A 22,368-nucleotide genomic window follows, 5' to 3' on the forward strand; every position below is an offset into this window, starting at 1 on the left:
CAAGATAAAATGAGCTTGGAAGATAAACAGTGTCTTAGATGGTAAATTGCTCATCTACACACTTGCAACATTCTTGCTGTTACACGACATGAGCCATTCCAATCCTGAGTTCAGACATTCACTCACCATTATAGCGATACACTGACTTTTCATCAATTGCACAAAAAACTTTCAGAGGAGTTTTAAATTTTCATTTAGAACTTTTTTATCACTCATCATTCGCAAGCGGTGCGGATGACAAATAGAGTCCAGCAGAGTAATTTCTTGGGCAAACAAGCGTGTGTCACTTGAGGAACTTATGGAAGTCTCACATTGTTTCCTCAATGGGCCTTCATCCCTTTAGCTTGAATTTTAGATTAATTTCTCTTCAGCACTCTTTGATGAGGCTCTGTTGTTTTTAGTAGCAGCTGTTGTTTTGCTCGACAGCGTTGCCCGCTCCATCCCCGTGAGATGAAAGAAACACCCAGTAAGTGAAGTCCTGGACACTTTAAAGTGGGTTACATCCAGATAGCATGCAAGCAAGACAATATTTACAGTGCATATATATATATATATATATATATATAGTAACACATGATAAAGTGATTGTACTGATAAAGGAGAATCCAAAACCTCTATCCAGAAGACTTCTCAGATTATTTTTTACCCCCTTTTTAATATAGTGACATTGCCATTGTTCGTGTTTACATGCTCCCGGAACTTCTAATGGGCTACATATCTAAACTTTGTCCCATCAGCATCGTTTTCCCCTTTTTTATTCTTTTTGTCTGTTATTAAAAGTTATATATAGATTTCAGTTGCTGATCATCCTTTATAAGTCTTAAAGTGGTGTTACAATCTTATTATTATATTTTTTTTTTTCTGCTTAAACACAGGTCTCCTCACAATATGGACGATAGCACTTTTATTCCCAGGATTTATAGAAGCCCTCGGCCCCAGTCTCATTCTATTTTTGGTCGGAGACCCAGGTAAGTGCTTGTGCATAGCAAATGCTTTTCTATTTTTTACTCTTTAATATACTGTGTATAAATGTATGATGAGACACTTATAAAAATGCATATATGCTGATATTATAGACCTGTACATGAGACGGACTTAAATAAGTGCTGCAAGATAATGTACTGTGTCTGCAATACTTTCAGAGTCTGTCCTTATGCAAAGGAAGCAAGTCACTTGCTGACTCTGTCTAATTGATATGATGAGTTATGATGATACATCATTTCAAGGGCCTTAACTTTTAAAACTTTTACAATAAAGCTTTCGTTGGCAAGAGCAGCTTGCATTAGGGACCCACTACCTCCCAACTACACCTTTTCCCTGATGGTGCTTTAGTCCGCTCATATTGTGCTTTTACACCATGTTGCCTCTGTTGCAAATGGCTGTAGAAAAAAGTTGCACTTTTTGGACGTAAAGTTCAAACTAAGCAAAAAGTAATGGCATGTGAAGTTGTGCTGACAGACACAGCTGCCAAATTTCTGCCATATTCCCTTAAGAGTCCCGCCATTGGGAGCTGTAACCTTTTGCGATGTAATGAGACATCTTATTAATGTGTTTGTTTGTCTTCCACGCTAAGAAGAATGGAAAGCAGTCTGCTCTGAGCTAGCTGATTCCCAAGGCCACTTGAGCAAAACAGCAAACAATACATCTATGTACTCAGAGAAAAATTTTATTGCTCAGGGGTTGCTCTTTCACAGATCAGAAGGCTTAATTGAGTTCTCAGTTATATTTCATTTAAGTTTCTTCAACAGTTCCTTTAAAAAAATTAAAACAGAAGACCTAAAAATACTTTTTGGATCACTTAGCCAAGATAATTTGGTCCTTAAAAGAGTACTTTTGTATTCTCTTTTATTTGCAGAATTGGTGTTTGTGACATTTTTGAGATCTTTTCTGAACTCTAGAGAAGACACTTGATATCACTGGGGACTTTTTGTCAAACAATTCAGATACTTAAGATTTTTTATAGTTGCGTGTTTAGAGAGTGTGTTTATTTTTTATGGAATGTTTTGTCCTTCTTTTTAACTTCAGGTATGACAGCTACGAGGAATACCAGCATGAGCGTCTGAAGCAGGAAGAGTTCCGACGCGACTATGAGAAACGGGAATGTGAGAGGGCCGAGCAGAGGGAGAGACAACGGCAAAAAGCAATAGTAAGTACACCTACTTCAGTATTTTATTAAATTATTGTTTTGTTTTGTTTTTCAACTATGGACACATTTATATCCCTGGGGTTGTTTTTTATTAAAACCTACAGATTTAAAATACTTTCTTTTTGTTATATAAAGGGCATATAAAACATTCTTGGAAACATTTACTCTGCCTTTTATAACTTTTCAAATGCCTTTTATGCATAGATTTTATGACCCATACTTTCAATCAAAATTCATCATACAAATATTAATTTAAAAACATTGATAAGACTGTTTAGATTGAAACGTGATCATCTACACAGCCTGGCAAAAAAAAAAAAAGTTGCTATTTGGATTTAAAAGGCAAATACTTAAAAGTCTATGACTGACTTGGATCATTATTGCTGCAATAATTATGATGATTATGGCATGCTATATGTTTGGAAACAGTTATTTTAACCGTAAATGATGGAGTGTGTAGCTTTTCATTTCTTAAACAACCATGTAGGAAGACACATCATGGCCATATTCCATGATGACCAAGCCAATATTCATTAGGCTCAAATTGAGAAAGAACAGTTGGGAAGGAGCATAAAGAATCATTTTCACACATGAATTGGCACCTCAGAGTCCAGACCTTAAATTCATTGAAAGTCTTTGGGATGTGCTGGAGGAGACTTTACAGAGTGCTCACCTCTTGCATTGTCAATACAAGATCTTGACCAAAAACTGATGCACCTCTTGATGGGAATAGCATCACAACGTTTATTTCCATCAAGAGGTACATCAATTTTTGATATGAAATAGGGCTGGGCGATAAAACGATAACGATATGTATCGCGATAGACACGTGATCGATATCAATAAAAAATGTGTTCGATAAAACGTTCGATATTTTTTATTCTTCGTCGGAAGAAAACAGAGGTTGCGAAGCAAGTTTAGTTGCATTAACAAAGGCACTCGCTCTCTGGTAACCTAGCAACAGCCAATAACAGCCAATCATGTAACAGTAGCAAGTTTGGTTGCGCCATATCGTTGTCTCGTGCTGGTCTGCTGGATTCCTCTTCAGTAACCGGCGACAGATAAGCAGAAAATGAGTGCCGCAGCGAGCGAGGAAATTGTAAATAAAAGAGGAAAAGTCGGCTCGCCAGTATGGCAGTTTTTTGGATATTATAAGTCTGACCGTAGTCAGACCAATGTCGTCTGCAAATTATGCAAGACCGTCGTCCCCGCCAAGACTGGTAATACCACAAACTTGATGTACCACCTTAGCCGCACTCACCCTTTGGAGCACAGCCGTATTCAACCAACAACATCTGTAGCTGTAGTTTTCCATGGATGTTGACATTTCTGTCTTAATAACTGAGGGGATTATGATCAGAGGAAGGTTAAGTTTAAAATAAAAATATTTAAATGTAATATATTTTTCTCCTGGTCCTTATTTTAAATGGGTCATAAAAAAATATCAATAATTATCGATATCATCCGATATGAAACACTGATATCGTGATACAGTTTTCAGCCATATCGCCCAGCCCTAATATGAAATAATAATAAATAACAATGAAAATAATTTTAAATGTGATGGTAATGGCTCTGGGATTAAAATGTTTCAGAAAACATGCCAAAATTATTTTGTTTTAAATGTCTGTCCACTGTTGTACATTATTAGTGGACAATTTAAACGAAATACTGAGTGTGTGTGTTAAGAGTGTTGATTTTCTAAAAGTCCACAGGGCCAAACATGCCCATAGTTGACGAAAACCCTATTATGCTTGGAGGTGTTTTTAAGTTGTGGTCTCTGTCCTGCTGGCAGGAATCATACATTACCACAGACGTTATCCTTCTCTCAGGCTTTCTCTGCCTCCATCACTGTGTATGCCTACAGAAAGCTCGAAGCACACAGCCATCCCAACGCACTCTCTCTCTCTCTCTCTCTCACTCAAAAAGTGAACTCATGCAAAGACGGCACTCTGAATCATTCAGGCTACACGCGTTTCCTCTTTATCTCCCAGTTGTGTATTTTTAACATCTCCGAGGCGTTTCCAAATGGTGCCAGATTCTATTAATCACACCATAGACTAAATGCTTTCGACCAGACAATCGAAGGAAAAGTTGAAATAAGATCGCCCAAAATCAAAGGTATGTTAATATGTGGGCTCAAAATGAGCAGTTTAATTTCGAACACTTACATATTTGAAATTCAGTTCTCTGAGATGAAATATCAGTTTTGTTCTCTCTCGCTGTGCCTGACCAGACTGTGAAATGAGACGGCTTTCCAACTCAGTTCACTGATAAATGCACACGTCAAATAATGCACGCATGACTCGGCCCTGGCGTATTTTTTTTTTCTTTTTCTCTTTTTCCTTCGTGTTCCGCGGCAGCGAGACAATTACTAGCTGCGGCGGCTGAGCTGTCAGAAGAGGTTTTGGGGGGGCAAAGGATGTGAGAGCTTCATATGAAGCGCTAGTCTCAGGGTGTCATCTTTAAAACCTCACCGCATTTATCAGCTGTCAGCAACAAAACCACCAATTCAGCAAACACTTTTGTCTCCTATTGTACATGATGGAAGCGTGAGGGGAGGAAATGCAAAAAAGAAACACCCCTCCCAGGTGTTCTAGCTAATTTGTAGGTTTTTGTTGTAGCTGTCGTTGTTGTTGTGACACGGTGACATCATGTACACAGGTGAATTATGACTCTGTTGTGGGGCAATAGATATGAATCATAATTTTATGTATGACTTACAAGAGACCTCTGGTTATTGTTGAGGATCATAAGTATATTTTGTCACACATAATGGCAGGTACATGAACATATGAATAAGTAATGCCACGAAATAAGGCCTGAGGCTTGTGCTTTGTCTCAAGATTAGCAAGCTAAATTAAATACCACCATTTTATATATTCAGCCTGGTGGGGTCTTTACGTTTTCTCAATCTATGTGTTCTTTTGCTTCAATGAATAATGGAACAAAGTGATATTAGCCTGTAGCTAAAATTGATGATAAACTTGACTGTACGTCACTTGCTTTCTAATTTAATGCGACGAGTTGCTTGGCAACTGTAAACACCCTACATTTAGGCATCTTATTTGGATAAAAGAACTGATTATTATTAAATGTTTGGTTCATCACAATGCTGTAGCTTAGTGACAATCTTAGTATTATCACATAATTCATCTGTGAGTAGGGCTGGGCAATATATCAAATATTCACAATGTATTTATGATAATTTTGTTGGTGGTGTAAATAAAGTAACATCATAATCCAGACAAAAGAACATTGTGCCACATTAAATTCCGCAAATCAGTCAAATCATGTAACGTGACTTTTGTAAAATGCAGTGTGTGTGTATATATATATATATATATATATATATATATATATATATATATATATATATATATATGTATATGTATATATATATGACTCGGCCCTCGGTGGTAATGCTTCGCTTCGTGGCCGTTACACCTCGGGTGTGCATTATTTTCTAAGAATTCAATGGCCTGGAGTCAATTATTTCATTTATACTATTTATAATGGTGGCACACAAAATATTGACACTTTGGGCCCAATTTGGACATTTTCACTTAGGGGTGTACTCACTTTTGTGGCCAGCGGTTTAGACATTAATGGCTGTGTGTTGAGTTATTTTGAGGGGACAGCAAATTTACACTGTTATACAAGCTGTACACTCACTACTTTACGTTGTAGCAAAGTGTCATTTCTTCAGTGTTGTCACATGATATTTACAAAAATGTGAGGGGTGTACTCACTTCTGTGAGATACTGTAAATGTATAAGGGCTCCTCCTGGTACCCTTTAAACCATTTCACAGCAAAAACATAAATATATATATATATATATATATATATATATATATATATATATATATATATAGAATATATATCAAAAAAGACTGAAAGATATTGAGAGAGATTTTTTTTAGCTGTATCACCCAGCTCTAGCCGTAAACACAGTAGAAGGTAAAAGATTGATGAAAGTCATCAACCTGCAAGTATTACAAATTCTGCACATACTGTATAAGAGATTTGGACTCCACTTCTCAGTCCAAAACACATTTGCAACATTTATAAAGCTCGAAACAACCAAGTAATTTTTTTTAGTTGATAAAAATGTACTATAAAATCAACAGAGATTAAAGTTGTATGTATTGCAGCTCTAATAATATGATGCCCTAATCTTGTTTGGATAGTCCACAGTGATTTGCTAGACCGTTCTGTATATGAGCCGCTCAAAGTTGATCTGCACATTAAAGGGTTAGTTCACCCAAAAATGAAAATTCTGTGACCATTTACTCACCCTCATGTCGTTCCAAACCCGTAAGTCGATTGTTCAATTTCGAAACACAAATGAAGGTATATTTTTAATATAATCTGAGAGATTTCTGTATTGTATGATGAACCGATTTAATTTAAGCTTTTATTCACATTTAAACATTCAACAATGCACAAATCAGTTATGGTAAATGAGGTTCATTCTCGTGTTACGCAGCACGTTTGAGCTTCCAAAAGGTTTGTTTTTGCATGTTAAAGCAAGAGCTTCTGTTTATGTTCACTGATCAATGTTTATATGTGAATAAAAGCCTAAATTCAATCTGTTCATCATATAAAGTGATTGAGTCTCTTCAGAAAACTTGGACTAAACTGCTCAATTCATATGGATTAGTTTTACGATTTCTTTATGAACTTTTTGAAGCGTCATAGTGATAGTTATATGGACTGTCAATGGGGGGACCGAAATCTCTCCGATTTCATTAAAAATATCTTCATTTGTGTTGATTAACGAGGGTCTTGCGGGTTTGGAATGGCATGAGGGTTAGTAAATAATGACATGATTTTCATTTTTGGGTGAACTAACCCTTTAAGGGAAAGACCAGCTCTTTCAGTTTAAATTGTTCACACACACACACACACACAAATCAGAGTGAAAAAGATAAAGGAGAGTCCTCCAGCTATTTTCTCCAGACGGTTCTTGGCTTTCCCACAGTGGTGGATGTTAATTACAGTCATGGGGTGAGGTTGAGAAAAGTCAAGGAGAGGGGGAAGAGGAAAAAAGAAAGCAGAAGCACCATGTTAGACTAATCTCTTCTCTCTCGTTCCCTTTATGACCAGGAGGAGAGGCGAGTGGTGTATGTGGGACGTCTCCGTGCCGACAGCACACGCACGGAGCTCAAACGCCGCTTTGAAGTCTTCGGCGAGATTGAGGAGTGCACAGTCAACTTGAGACATGACGGGTAAGACCGTGGGCCTGCGTCTGTGTGTTTTTCTGGATTGTGTGTGTGTCAAATGGTTAAAAGGAGTCAATATTTTCCTTCAGCATAAAAGGAATCTTCTAAATCTAGTTAATGATGTACTCGTGGCCATTGGACGGTGATTAGCAGAGCAGACTTAACTGCTTCTCATTGCACGCGCAACATCTGTCACAGACAGCGCAGGCGTGTTTGAATACAAATAGGATTATACTGCAACAAAGAGCGAGAAGTCACATATTTACTGATTCCAATTTTGCATTTTGAATGGGGAATGAAAGACGCATCGTATTTGCTGTGCTCTCATCGACTGATGCTTCACTTTCTATTTTTCAACCCAGAGACAACTTTGGCTTCATCAACTACCGCTACACTTGTGATGCGCTCGCTGCCCTTGAGAATGGACACACCTTGCGCAGGTCGAACGAGCCTCACTTTGAGCTCTGCCTTGGTGGACAAAAGCAGTACAGTAAATCAAATTACACAGACTTAGGTAAGTACACAGCCTGGCTGCATTTGTGTACAGCTGACTAGAGATGCAACTAATAAAAACTGCTGCATTAATACATAAAGAAAAGAAAGAATCAACAACAGTAATTATATTATATTATATTATATTATATTATATTATATTATATTATATATGTTATGACTGCGGTTATGCCCACTGAGTGGCAGCATTGGTTTTCAGCATGAATGCCGCGAAAAAAACACAAAACACATCCAAAACGGGAAAGAGCTTTGCGACTGACTGTACAAATAGCTTTGACACAAAATCTGAGGTATATTTTTAATACTGCCGAAAGCTACAGAAAAAGAAGCAAATGGATCACTGCAATTCGCAGAAACAACTGGACTCCAGGCAGAGAAATGTGGATTTGCAGTTATCATTTTATGTCAAAATGTTGGATTTTGGGGTAAAATTATACCCTGTATTTTGTATTGTTATTTATTGTGTTGACAACTCATCAGTTAAATATTTACCATCTTATATTCTGCATAATTGGGTGTTTTTAAATAAACACTGAGAAAAACTATACAAGTTTTAGGGCTGCACGATATGACAATATTTATAACATTGATATGAAGTGATCACTCCGATTTAGACCTTTTGTAGTTATATAAAGCGTTCACAGGCACATTTGCTTTATGTATTTCCCTGGCGTCGAAATCAGGCACATATAAATGTCAGGAAACACAGTTCTTGGCTGCATGTCAATATCCATGGATTAGGATTCTTTGACTTGTTATAAGGAACACTTTTGAGCCCAACCTTTAGTGTAATCATTTGTTTTACTCACAGTTTCCCCTATTAAATCCAGTAATGCAGCAGGCTCTTTTGCCACTCAGTCCAGCTGAGGGAGCGTGTTCTGGTGGGAAAGTGACGTCAATGCATACCCTCTATTGTACTCTTGCATACTTATTGTTATTCCACACAAAACTTTGGCACGCTACTCCTCCCGCAGCGTTTGTCATAGACCCGTGAATGAGGCTGGCTCAATAAGGAGAGGTGTGCTATGACTTTTCTAAGCGATCAGACCTACAAAGTTTGCACAGCGGACAAAAAAGCGGACAAAAAAATCCCATAGACTTAACATTGATGTTAACATGAATTTGAATCCCAACTGCCATTTTCATTCTTACACACATGCAGGACCTTAGAACCTCTCTCTCTCTCTCTCTCTCTCTCTCTCTCTTCTCTCTCTCTCTCTCTCTCTCTCTCTCATTTGAGTTATCTTATCAAGCAGAAAATAAGTAATGACCCTAGCAACCACCCCATAGACTTCTATTGAAAAATAGATGAGAGGGATATAAATGAATCAGAACATCATAGAGACACATGAGTTTGGCTCTTTTGATTTGGGCAGACATGCAGTTTGTTAGTTTAACCTGCTAACTGTCTAGCCACGCCCTAGCAACCATATTTCAGAACCAGAACATAATACAAACTTATTGATTTGCCTCTCTTGCAGTTATATGCATATCTGTAACATCTGCCCAGTGACGAGTTTTGCCACTGCAAGCACCATTCACATTTTCTTCAGGAAATGTACATTCTAGTTGCATCTTTAATTAGACTGTTGAAACTTCGTTTATATCTTAACCCACCCTTAAACCTACCCATACCACCAAACCTGTAACCTTAACCCTATCCCACCTCAATACAGCAAGTGTTTTGCAATACAACATTAACACAATAAGTACATTGGACCTAACAGGTTTTTTATTTTTTTATTTTTATGTAAGTAGACAGTAGTTTAAGACACCTAATATAAAGTGTGACTTTATATTATATATCATGCTGGTTGACTGGCATTTTTTGCTAGATGCACCGGTTAGACCCACTTAAACCAACAATGGGAATTTATGCAATTTTGTTGTACACTATTTTTATCATGTCTTTTTCTGTTGTCTCCAGTGTTGTTATTGTTAACTAAAACTAAATCTATTTCCATTAATTGAAATAAATCTGAAATAAAGTATAAATACTGTTTTTGTTAACTGAAATACAATTAAATATATTAGATTAGATGAAAAACTTTAAATGAAAATTAGAAATGTTTCCTTCGCTACTAACTTTTTAGTTTGAGCTGAAGTACAAAATGACCAAAACTAAAACTGAAATAAAAAAAAATAATGCTAAATAGAAATATTTAAGCTAATAAAAGCAACTGACCAGGACTTTCTAGGAGAAAATATTGTATTATCACAAGCTTCTGTGACTAAATAAAGGATGAGGGCAAAATTAAGGAAAATTTAAATAAAAATGAAAAAAGCTAATTCAAAATATTAATAAAATATTATAATAGTCTGTAAATAATACTAAAATAACACTGGTCATCTCTGTCCGATCCCAATGCATTTCTTTCTTTCACTCTCATCCTATCACTCTTGTCCTCACAAAATACCCAGCATGCCTTCTTTTCATATGCACCATGCCCTCTGTCCAGCATTACCAAGGTGACAATCTAGATCAGATTGATGGATCTGTGAGTGACAAATTCCTTTGTAAAATGTTATGGGGCTTTTTTTCTACCCATGATGCCTAAGATATGATTGTGGCTATAATAGGCAATCATCTCCACCCAAAGGGGAAAGTGTCTTTTGGGGGAAGGGACAAGATACAGTGGGAGGCAAAGGAATTGAATCTTAAGGGCAGCGCCTTTACATGTTGGTGAAGGGGGAATTCTGCTCTGTGCAGCCATGCAACATGAGATCATTACTTCCTGTTATAACAGGAAAAATGGGAGGCTGGAGAACCGCATGCACTTCAATATTTAGTCAATGCTCCACTCTACATTTATTTTCTGCAAAATGTGAGGTCAGGGACGTGTAATGGTCGGGACGTTGGGATGATCCGTCTCAGTGGCGTTGATGGTGCTGCAGGTCAATGGAAAGGAACAAGAACACTTTCCCTCAAATAATGAGGACATTACCTTGTATTTCAAAGGCTCAGGGTAAGGCCAAAGGTATTCAGATTGTGGACATAATACACTCTCCAAAGGTGAGCGTGGAAGCTTTGGATAAGGGCCATATAGCAGAGTCATTGTATTTGGGAATCTACCCCCGCCTCAGGGCAGATGGATGAGTTGACCTTCATTTTCTTGAGGCCTTTCGCTAGACACAGGGTTTTACGGTGAGTGCAGGCTGAAGCGCAGCGACAGGTTCAGATGAAGAGGGAATGGGGGAAAAAGAGGCAAGTAAATAGAATAATGCCATGCCACAATTGCCTGAGAACCTTCCTCTCAATCTTCTGCCTTTCTCTTCCTCTTTCCTCCTTGTTTTCCGAGACACCGTCCATTAGTTCAAAGTAGAGCGCAGAGGCATTTTTCATCTTTCAAGGTGCGCGGCGTGACACCATTCTCCCCTTAGCCATAGTATTAGATCACGACTGGCATCTCTTGCATGCCACGGTCATTCCCATTTCTCACGTGCTTCGACTTTGCCGCTGTGCATGTGAGGGCACCATTTGTGAAGCTGTCTGCCACTAAAGATAAGACAGCCGTATTTGTTATCCTGGCTGCAAATCAAACTGTATGTCTGATGGCCGTTCGGCTCTTGTCTTCGGGAAGTTGCTCCTGACTGTTTAATAATTAAACTAGGCTGTTCAAGACAACGGACAAGTATATTACAGGAGAGGTTGAGACGGAGGCTTAGAAGACTGATTTGCTGTGTTTTAAATAGACGACCCCTGCATTTTAGCGCAAAATATATAATATTGAATAATATTGACCCACAGTCACACATAAGTGTCCACGATAAAGAAAAGGACAAACTATTTTAAAGTTTAAAACAAATGTGCCAAGTACTCAGAGATGTATTCTTTGTGTTCATGTTTCAAATGGTTTTGAACTTTTATACTATTTTCTAGAAAAGAAACCTTTTTATCATAGAACAGGAAACAGGAACATTCAGAAATTTTAATTAAAAAAAAAAAAAAAAATCATGATTTGGTCAGTAATAATTATGACATAGTCATAATTATGATATAAGTTGAAACAGTGAGATAAAAATTCATAATTTACACTCAAGATTGACAGTTATAATTTTTTACATTAAAAAATTGTCAAAAATTGTCAAAAATCATGTTAATTGTGTCAAAAATTAGGTCAAAAATCATGTCAAAAATCACCCTGACTCCAAATATCAAAATTATTTTTAATTCAGAAATTAAAAACCTTTTTATCATAGAACAGGAAACAGGAACATTAAGAAATTATTTGTCTGACTTTGTATTTTTGGTATGACCAAATAATTGTGAAGCACTATTAAAGCCCATTTCTGCCACATAATAATGCAAAAAAAAAAAAAAAAACATGATTTGGTCAGTAATAATTATGACATACTTAGTCATAATTATGAGAAAAGTTGAAATTATGGCATGCTAATCAATTATGAGAGAAAATGTTGAAATTCTGACGAGATGGGAATGCACAATTGTGACAAAGTCAAAATTATGACAAATGTTCTCTGAGATAAAAGCCAAAAATATGACAAAAAAAAAATCAAAATTATGTGACATTTCATAATTGACATAAAAAGTAAAAAATTATGACAGTCAACATTGAGATAAAAATTCATAATTATGACACTCGAGATTGACAGTCATAATTTTTGACATTAAAAAATGTCCAAAAATTATGTCAAAAATCACCCTGACTCCAAATATCAAAATGAATTTTAATTCAGAAATAAAAATCTTTTTATCATAGAGCAGGAAACAGGAACATTATTTGTCTTGCTTTGTATGGGATGACCAAACAATCGCAAAGCGCTATGGAAGCCTATTTTTGCCACATAATAATGCAAAAAAATCATGAGTTGGTCAGTAATAATTATGACATGCTAAAAGATAAGTAAAAGAAAATGACATGCTAATTAATTATGAGATAAAATGTTGAAATTCTGACATTTGATGAGATGGAAATGCACAATTGTGAAATAAAAAGTTAAAATTATTAAAGAAAGGCATAATTATGAGATAAAAAGCCGAAAATATGACAAAAAGTCAAAATTATGTGAAAACATTTCATAATTGACATAAAAAGTAAAAAAAATATGACAGTCAACATTGAGATTAAAAATTTATAATTATGACAGCCTGAATAATTTTTGACATAAAAAGTCTAAATTGACATAAAATGTCATAATTATGAAATAAAAAGTCCAGATTATGCCATAGTTATAATTAGAAGATAAAAAGTCAAAATTATGACCTTCGGATAAAATTCATAATTGACGTTAAAATTCATAATTATGACAAAAAGACAAAATTATCACACAAGTCATATTTATGTCATAATTATGATTTACCAAAGCACTTTATGTACATGGCGGAATCCGGCTCCTATACAAAGGAGCTCTTGCAAAACGAGCAACACAAAGTAGCATCCTGATTTCCACAGATGTTCAATGTGCCATTTTCTCCTTTCAGATTCCCATTCTGACGACTTTGATCCAGCCTCCACTAAAAGCAAGTACGACTCCATGGATTTTGACAGCTTGTTGCGAGAGGCCCAGTATAGCCTGAGAAGGTAATGAGCACCACTGCACCGGCTGGCTGCAAAGAGAGGGATTTGCAATACCTCACTGTTGTTTCTGTTCTTTGAATACAAGACTACAGACGTTTTACACTTTATGTAAGTGGAAAGAGTATATGTGGATGATAAAGTTCTACGTATATGAAGGGATATATATGTGTATATCTGCAAGCAAAGTTTACATGAACCTAGCTGCTGCAAAGCCGAGGAGAGACATTACCTGTGGGGATAACCAGTGAAGTAGCGCACACTACTTTAGTGGACAACACAGATCCGTGCGCTGCGTGAGGCTCTGTAAGAGACACGAATCTTCATCAGAGTTCGCTCCACACACCGCATCACCCTCGGCACTTTGAGAGGGGAAAAGTGCAGCTCGTTCAGTCTGTTTTTATTGTTTGGAGTTTATTTTTGTGGGCTTTTTCTGTTCCTTTTTTAATCTGGTGTTTGGATGTGGTGTTACATTATCGAGAAGGGTTTGGGGGAAATCTCTTGGATGTTCAAGGTAACATTGTCTACATTTAAAAATGTAGTCGCCTATTTACAAAAGGAATATTTTTATTTGATGTGCATATCAGCGTTCTTTGTTTGTTACAGCTATGCACTGTAAAATGCAGCCTTTTTAAGATGAAATTTTCTTAATCGAGAATGTTGATCTGTAGTCATTACGATGATGTATAACCTACATGGCGTTTAGATGACGTGTTTTGATTGTAAAAATATGTATGGAGATTTATTGCTCTTTTTGGGGGAGCATGCAACAAATTTTTGTCTCTGTTTTTCTTTCTGGTTTTTCTTGTTTTGTTTTGCTTTTTTTTATTATTATTATTTCATTGAAAAACTCCATGTGCAGTTTTATCCGATTTTGAAGTTAATAACTCAGTGTTTTCCGTATATACATGCAGTGTAAGATAGATTTTCAAGAGTTTATGTTCACTACTGTGTAAAAAAAAAAAAAAAAAAAAAAAAAAAAGATAAACCCCAAGATATTTTTTTATCCTTTAATGTCTGAAGGAATCAAGAGCTTTTATTTAATTTCTCTGTGCACACTAATCATTGTTATTGTTCCTGTTTGATAACACACTTTCACAGAGATGATTACTCTTCTAACACAGAATTACTCATGCTTATTTATGTATTTATCTCAGTATTCTAATCAAAATATTTATGGCAGCCATCTCACGTGATGCGCCTTACAAATTTTGCTATTTATATTATTTGTTATTCAACAATCACTGGAAAGGATGTAAATTTACAAGTTCTAAAGAAATATCGTTTTTATATGCCTTCAGAGATGGAACAAAAAATATATTGTATGATCATATTCTAGGCTCATGATGAACTTTGCTGCTCCAAACTCAAGTGATTTATTTGTTTTTCTAGCTCTAAAACACTTTCATCCACCTTTTTCATCTCTTTTTTTATTACATGAAGCAATAAAATAATTTTGCAGGTATTTTGTTGTACCACAGAAAATCTGTCTTTGCTCCACACTTTTGATTATGTGAATGCCAAACTAAAGTTTACAATTTTCTTTCCTGAATTTTTTAAAAAGAAGAAAAAAAAAAGATGTATTTGATGTAAAAAAAAAATAATAATAATAATATATATGATGATACTAATCTTGTCATTACTCACAATAACTCAAAATAATGAAAAGTAATAATGGAATATGAAAATGTGAATAAAAAAATAAATAAAAAAGCAATAAATTATTTTTCAAAGCTGTATTTTAGCTCATGTTGTTGTATGGTTTTAGACGTGACAATTACCCAGACTCTGTTCAAAAACGGGGGATCCGTTCCAGTGCCTCAACACAGATCGCAAGACCACCGTTGGAAAGAAAAATTGGTTGTGAATGCAGCTTGTGTGTGTGTGTGTGTGTGTGTGAGTGAGAGCGAATTTAAGAATTCAGTACAAGCAATGACTTACAGGATTGAAAAGCCAAAAATTGCATCTATGAGATCGAGTCTCTTTCCAAAGCAAGAGCTATTTTTGTCTTTGCTGTGGTTTGAAGGCACCTGAGAGGAACTGCTAATATTTTGAATCGCCCAAACACTACAGGCACTTGTCATGGACACTTAAAGGGATAGTTCACCCAAAAATGAAAATTATACCATGATTTACTCACCTTCAAACCAACCTAGGTGTATATGGCTATCTTCTTTCAGATGAACACAATCGGAGATATATTTAAAAATATCCTGGCTCTTCCAAGCTTTATAATGGTAGTGAATGGGGGGCGTGTTTTGAAGCCAAAATAAATGCATCCATCCATCATAAATATAATCCATACAGCTCCAGGGAGTTAATAAAGGCCTTCTGAAGCGAAGCAATGGGTTTTTGTAAGAAAAATATCCGTATTTAAAACGTTATGAAATAAACTAACTAGCATCCGCCAGACGACCGTACGCATACTGCGCAAATGAGTAACCCCTGACGCGATGTATGATGTAGAATGTAGGAGTATCGTAAGCTTAGATGACTCTCGCGGTTCAAACAAATATGGCTAGGCAACAAACTCAAGCTCCTCTTGTCTTATATTAAAATCCTCCAACGTTTCTCTTTAAAAATTTTCGTCATTACGTCATGCAACGGGTCAGTGTTTACTCTTCCGCCGCAAATCGGTGCGTATTTTTCTTACAAAAACCCATCACTTTGTTTCAGAAGGCCTTTATTAACCCCCTGGAGCCGTATGGATTACTTTTATTATGGATGAATGCATTTTTTGAGGGGGCTTTAAAACACGCCCCCCGTTCACTACCATTATAAAGCTTGGAAGAGCTAGGATATTTTTAAATATATCTCCGATTGTGTTTGTCTAAAAGTAGATAGTCATATACACCTAGGATGGCTTGAGGGTGAGTAAATCATAGGATAATTTACCCCATTCATTTTTGGGTGAACTATCCCTTTAAGGTAACCTTTTTATGTCAGTTAATAGCAGGTTTTGTTGTAGCCCATTTTAAAAGATTCCCAACCCATTACTGTCAATGTAAATGTCTGGTTTCAGAAATGTTTTGTACATTATTTTCTGCACAGAGCTTGGGTATGGAGTCATGTCACGTTCGATATGTGTGGCTTTAATAATGCAACATGTATGTTGCAAATCTGCTTTGTAAATTGCTGTAGCAATATGTTACAACACCTGATGGGGTGTATCTTTTGGAGTGGCAGACTTTTTACCATAGTAAAAACTACTACTGAAGGATTTGCCACTGCTCTGGACGATTTTTTTTGTGTTTCCATAAAGAAGCAGATATATCTAAATGAGGCTGTGTGTGATTTTGTGTGTGGATTTGATAGAGTGTGTGTGTATTTCGGGTCAAGGGGACTGTGTTTGGCTGTGTTATCTTCTATTTGTCTCCTATCCATGTTGCCTTCTGCTGAGTCCTAACCAATGCCTTTGTAGTTGTACGTATTGTACAATCTTTGTTGTGAATTTTCTTTTTTATGTGTAGTTCTCATCAGCCTCACCATGCCAATAAAGGGAATTGTGTCTAATTTATTCCTTTCCTCCTTTTTCTTGTACATTCAAACTGAATACATTTAGAAGCAAATGATTTCAAGATTGTTGTGACGTTCGTATTGACTAAAGCGTGCATATTAGCATCATACGAACCCTGCCGGGTGATGCTGTTTTCTGCGTATCCTCACTGTAAGCTGTAGAGCACATTGTTTTGGATGACTCACTTGCAGAGTCAGTTATTTTTGGCGGATGCTCGTGTTTTCGCCAACTCTGCACGACCCTGGAAAATGACTGATGATAATCCCGGGGAGCTTGTTTCTTAATTCTCATAAACTCTTTTTGACAGCTTTTGCATGTACATGCGAGCGAAAGTGTTCCTATAAAGGGGCCAACAGAATTTGATGGCACATCTGTCCAGCTGAAACGTAATACTGTATCATTATTATTCAGCCTGTGAGTATAGGGAAGGTGAATAACCTCTTCTCTTCTTTGAGAGATGTGGCAGGAGTGGACATTAAATTTTAAAAGAAGAGGATCCAATTGTGGATTTATTTATTTTATTTTTATTTTTCATTAATGCTTCAGTTTAGCCTCGGAGAAAAGAGAGACTTCTTTCATTTTGCTGTCACAATCATGCAGGCAGGAGGTCTTTTGCAGTTTGCCCTTTTCCACACAATGAAGCTGGAAGCTCGAGAGCTTCACTTCACCTCTGTCTTTTTGTGCGATACAGGTACTTACTCTGGCAATCCATATATTTCATTTCACACAGCCATTGGTGAAAATGGCCATGTCTGCAGATTTTGAGGGTCTTCTACCTGCCATCCTAAAATATATGACTGTACTTGATATATAGTGTATTCATACACTACCAGTCAAACGTCTGGAGCACAGTCATTGAAATGGAATCAAACGACATAAACTGCATTGTGAAAAATATGTTTTGTGTGTGTGTATATATATATATATATATATATATAATATACATTTTTTTTAGCACACCAGGGTGATCATGAACATGAAATTGTCCAGCCATGACTTCCTGTTTCACAGGAATATAAACATAAGGAAACACAAAGGCCAAATTCCCTTAATCATTCATCACAATGAGTAAAACCAAAGAATATAGTTCTGATGTGCAGCAAAAGATTGTTGAGCTTCACAAAATAGAAAATGGCTGTAAGAAAATAGCTAAAGCATTGAAAATCCCCGTTTCCACTATCAGGGCAATAATTAAGAAGTTCCAATCAACTAAAGATGTTACAAATCTGCCTGGAAGAGGACGTGTGTCTAAATCGTCCTAATGCGCAGTGAGGAGGAGAATTTGAGTGGCCAAAGACTCTCCAAGGATCACAGCTGGAGAATTGCAGAGATTATTTGAGTCTTGAGTCTCAGAAAGCTTAAAAAAAATTATCAAACAGCACCTACATCCCCACAAGTTGTTCGGGAGGGTTTCAAGAAAAATCCTCTGCTCTCATCCAGAAACAATCTCCAGCATATTCAGTTTCTATCGTCGGATGAAATTAAAAAAAGAGCTTTTTGGCAGCAAACCCACCAGATGGGTTTGGTGCACACATGGATAAAAAGTACCCCATGCCCACGGTTAAATATACTGCTGGATCTTTAATGTTGTGGGTCTATTTTTCTGCTGGAGGTCCTGGACATCTTGTTCAGACACATGATATCACGGATTCTATCAAACACCAACAGATAAAAATCAAAACCTGACCGCTTCTGCTAGAAATCCAATAATGGGTCTTCCATCAGGACAATGATCCAAAACAAACATCAAAACCAACACAAAAATGTGTCACTGAGCACAAAATGAAGCTTCTGCCATAGCCATCCCAGTCCCCTGACCTGAACCCTAAAGAAAATGAACTGAAGAGAAGAAGCATCAACATGGAGCTGGGAATCTGAAGGATCTGTAGAGATTCTGCATGAAGGAATGGTCTCTGATCTCTTGTCAGGTGTTCTCCAAACTCATCAGGCATTATAGGTGAAGACTCAGAGCTGTTATCTTGGCAAAAGGAGGTTGCAAAAAGTATTGAATAAAAGGGTGCCAATAATTGTGGTCAACATGGTTTGGAGAAAAACATTTATTTCATAATGTGATTTCCCCCCCCACTTTCAATTATTTTCCTTCATTGAAAGGTTAGATTTTTGCTAATTTTATGAATTAAAGATCAAAAGGATAAACAATGCAGATTTATTTTTACAGTCATCTTTGATCATATTTATCAAGGGTACCAACAATTTTGTCCACGTCTGTAGGGTTAGAAGAACTGTTGCCAAACATATAACGTGTTAGAAACATGATAATCACTGCGATAATGATCCAGACATAGACTCTTGAGCATTTGCCTATTTAAATCCAAACAGCGACTTTTTTTTTTTTCTCTTTTTTTGGTCGGGCAATGTATATACAGTATATATTTAAAAATGCAAAAGTCTGTTCTGACACTTTTAATGCATCCTTGATGAATAAAAGTATTAATTTATATGAAACAAAAATAACATTACTGTCCCCAAACTTTCTGAACGCTATGTTGTTTGAAAATACATGTTCTCCTTTCAGCTGCATTAAAAGCAAATAATGGCAGCAGAAATAAGGCAACAGGAACTGAATTCACCATGAGATTTATTAGGATGGAGTTCAGAAGCTGTTATGATGATGATGATGAAACTACATCAAAGGAGCAGTGGCGAGCTGATACTCCAGGATTCCAGTGAGCTCGCCAGTGTGTTATTTTGAGGCGTCATCGACACTGATCCCCAGCCTCATGCTCCATCTCTTTCTGTTTATTTTTAGAGTGCTTTATGAGAGCCACGCAATTCCATTGTCTCGAGGTCTATCAGATTTACTTTCTCATGTAGGACAACAGCTGCAAGTCCCCAGAAATTCAGACAATCACCACCTTTAGAAATGAGTATATGAGAAACATGTAGGGTGTTTACTCAATATTAACTTTGAAAACTTTTAAATATCACTGTGGGTAGCAAATATTATGTTATGCGGTCTAATGCATCAGATATAAACAGCAGTAAGGTGGGCAAGGGACCAGATTAATGTCAATGTTTTTATAAGGGTTTGATATGGAGTGGAAAAACATAAAACTTGTTTAATACGTTTGAAGTTAACACTGTCAGAAGTTATAAAGTAATAAAAAGTGGTTGTGTCTAGATGGTAAACCTGTGAGATTCACATTTGCTGCTACCAAGGTTAAAGGTGCCATTAGCAGTCCTCATTTGCATATTTCCTTTAGTTAACTGAAGGCTCAATGCAGAAAGCGCAATTCATTTTTTTTGACAGTGTTGTTATTGTTAACTATTACAAATCATTTTTGTGAATTTAAATGGAGTTAAAATAATATATAAAAATTTTATTAAAAACTTAAGCTTAATTTTTTGTTCATGAAAAAATAGAAATTAAATAAGTAAAAAAAAAAAAATAATAGTATACTTCAACTTATTAATTTACTAAAATACTAAAAATAAAACTGAATTGAAAATAAATTAAAGCTAAATAAAGCTAAGTGTGTTGTGGTGCTGACACGGAGCAATCCGCGGCAACAGTGTAAAAGTAGTTTAATTCTGTGTGGAAACCGCAGACTTGGCAACACGTAATCATGTAATAAACTCGTAAATACGAGTTTCCTAGGTAAATACTGCACTTGAATGCCCTCCCATTTCGAAACGTGAATGCGATTAGCTCGTAATCATGACTTCAGAAGTGGGAACTATAAAATTTCCGATAGCACGTGAAGGCAGCATTAATACAGAGGAGCACATGACTATCACAACCAATGAAAAAAACAGAATTAATGAAACAAGAACCAATGAGAACTTGACACATAAAACAAAAGAACAAATGAAAACATAGGTGTGTTCACACCATGTTGTAATTACCGTAATGCTTCTGAACTGTAAAAAGCCGCTGTACCACCTGACCACTGCAGATTTAGGGTGTGTTCGACTTGAAGTGGCGCTGTGTAGACCAATCGATGTACTGAGGAAGCACTTGACAGGAACACATGAGGGGAACAAGAAACATGACTATGATAAATTTCAACAGCAGCAACAACAAAAAAAATACATATAACCAAACCAAAAACAGATGTGACAAAGTGAAGCTGAAAGAAAAAAAAAAAAAAAAAACGTTAGATAACTTTATTTTTATGAAAACTAAAAATGAAAGAAGTAAGTAATAAGTAATGCTGAATTACTAAAATTACTAAAACTGAAATAAATATAAATAGAAATAATAAAAAACTAATAAAACTAACAAAATGTAAAAAATAATAATAATAATAATAAAAGCTAATTACAAATAATAAAACAATAGTATAAATAATAGATATCACTTTACAATATGGTCTCATTTGTTAACATTAGTTATTATGAACATTTATTAAAGTCTCCCTGTGGTGAAAATCAAGTTTTTAATGTTGTTTATATGTCAATATGGTGTTTTTAATATGCTTTAAGACATGTGCAAATTCATAAGTCAACACCATTGCTGAGTATTTTCTCTTAAAAATCCCATTGATCTAAAGACAGTTTCAAAAACGCGGTTTGAAATCACTGGTATTTCTGACATCACAAACTTGTAACCAATCACGTCAACATGCTGGCGGGCTTTAGCATGCCGTTTCTATGCCGTGAAGCAAGGGAGTCTCAAGACAAGGTTATCCCAGTATGTGTTTCTGTTGATATGAAAAATTGGGTAGATTTAGCAATATAGTGGGAGTATGATGTATATTACGATGTTATGATGAATATGCCTTTTCCCACTGACAATTTAATGTGTTCAAAGAGTTTTGGATAATGATTTTTAGAAGACAGCTGACTCGAGAACGGGAACATGGTTTGTGTAACATTGGCGACACATTATTAGCTGTTTGATAATGTAGCAAAAGCAAAAGGCTAATCATATTAATTACCGCTATGTGTCTGACATTGTAAAAAGCGATACCAGTGTGCAGAGTTTACCTCAGGAAGTTGACCGAGTGGATCAGGGTGACCAGGTTTTCACAACAAAACCCATCCAGTTGCTACTCAAAACTAGCCTAAAACTAGCCCAATCACATTTCAGTGGAGTCCCTTGGTAAAATCTGCATTCCGCATTTTGGATGGGGTTCCCCTGGTAAAATTCACATTACAGGGGCTAAATATCATGTTATTTGGCGTCGCTTCAACCTGCAGACATGAAAAACAACTCGTGACAACAGTGTTAAAGTAGCCCAATTCTGTGGTAAAACCGCGGATTTGGCAACACTAGAGTGGATCTCTGTGCTCGAGTGAGTGGAGGCGGAGCTAATTAGCATATTCATAGGTCCGTGTATACTAAATGAAGCAATGGTGTAGAGTTACATTCAAGCTATTTTATGGCATAAATAAAAAAATTTTCACAGGAAAAAAAAAACTTTTAAATATGTCATTTTGGTGATCAAAGTTGAGTTTTAAGGGAT

The 22,368-nt window shown here is 36.2% G+C and overlaps 1 protein-coding gene across 6 annotated transcripts in view; it reads left to right on the forward strand.

Annotated features, from left to right (window-relative positions):
* Positions 1-16,939, forward strand: part of ppargc1a (peroxisome proliferator-activated receptor gamma, coactivator 1 alpha) — a 48,255-nt gene extending 31,316 nt beyond the window's left edge. For all 6 annotated transcript variants that reach the window (XM_051900017.1, XM_051900020.1, XM_051900019.1 and 3 more), the window contains 5 exons: positions 876-968; positions 2,026-2,146; positions 7,257-7,378; positions 7,735-7,886; positions 13,329-16,939. In XM_051900017.1, coding sequence (XP_051755977.1) covers positions 876-968; positions 2,026-2,146; positions 7,257-7,378; positions 7,735-7,886; positions 13,329-13,432 — 592 coding nt within the window. In that variant the 3' untranslated portion in view covers positions 13,433-16,939. The remainder of the gene's footprint in view (positions 1-875; positions 969-2,025; positions 2,147-7,256; positions 7,379-7,734; positions 7,887-13,328) is intronic.
* Positions 16,940-22,368: the final 5,429 nt, after the last annotated feature.

This window comes from Ctenopharyngodon idella, chromosome 7, assembly GCF_019924925.1.
Source record: "Ctenopharyngodon idella isolate HZGC_01 chromosome 7, HZGC01, whole genome shotgun sequence".
Classification (NCBI taxonomy): domain Eukaryota; kingdom Metazoa; phylum Chordata; class Actinopteri; order Cypriniformes; family Xenocyprididae; genus Ctenopharyngodon; species Ctenopharyngodon idella.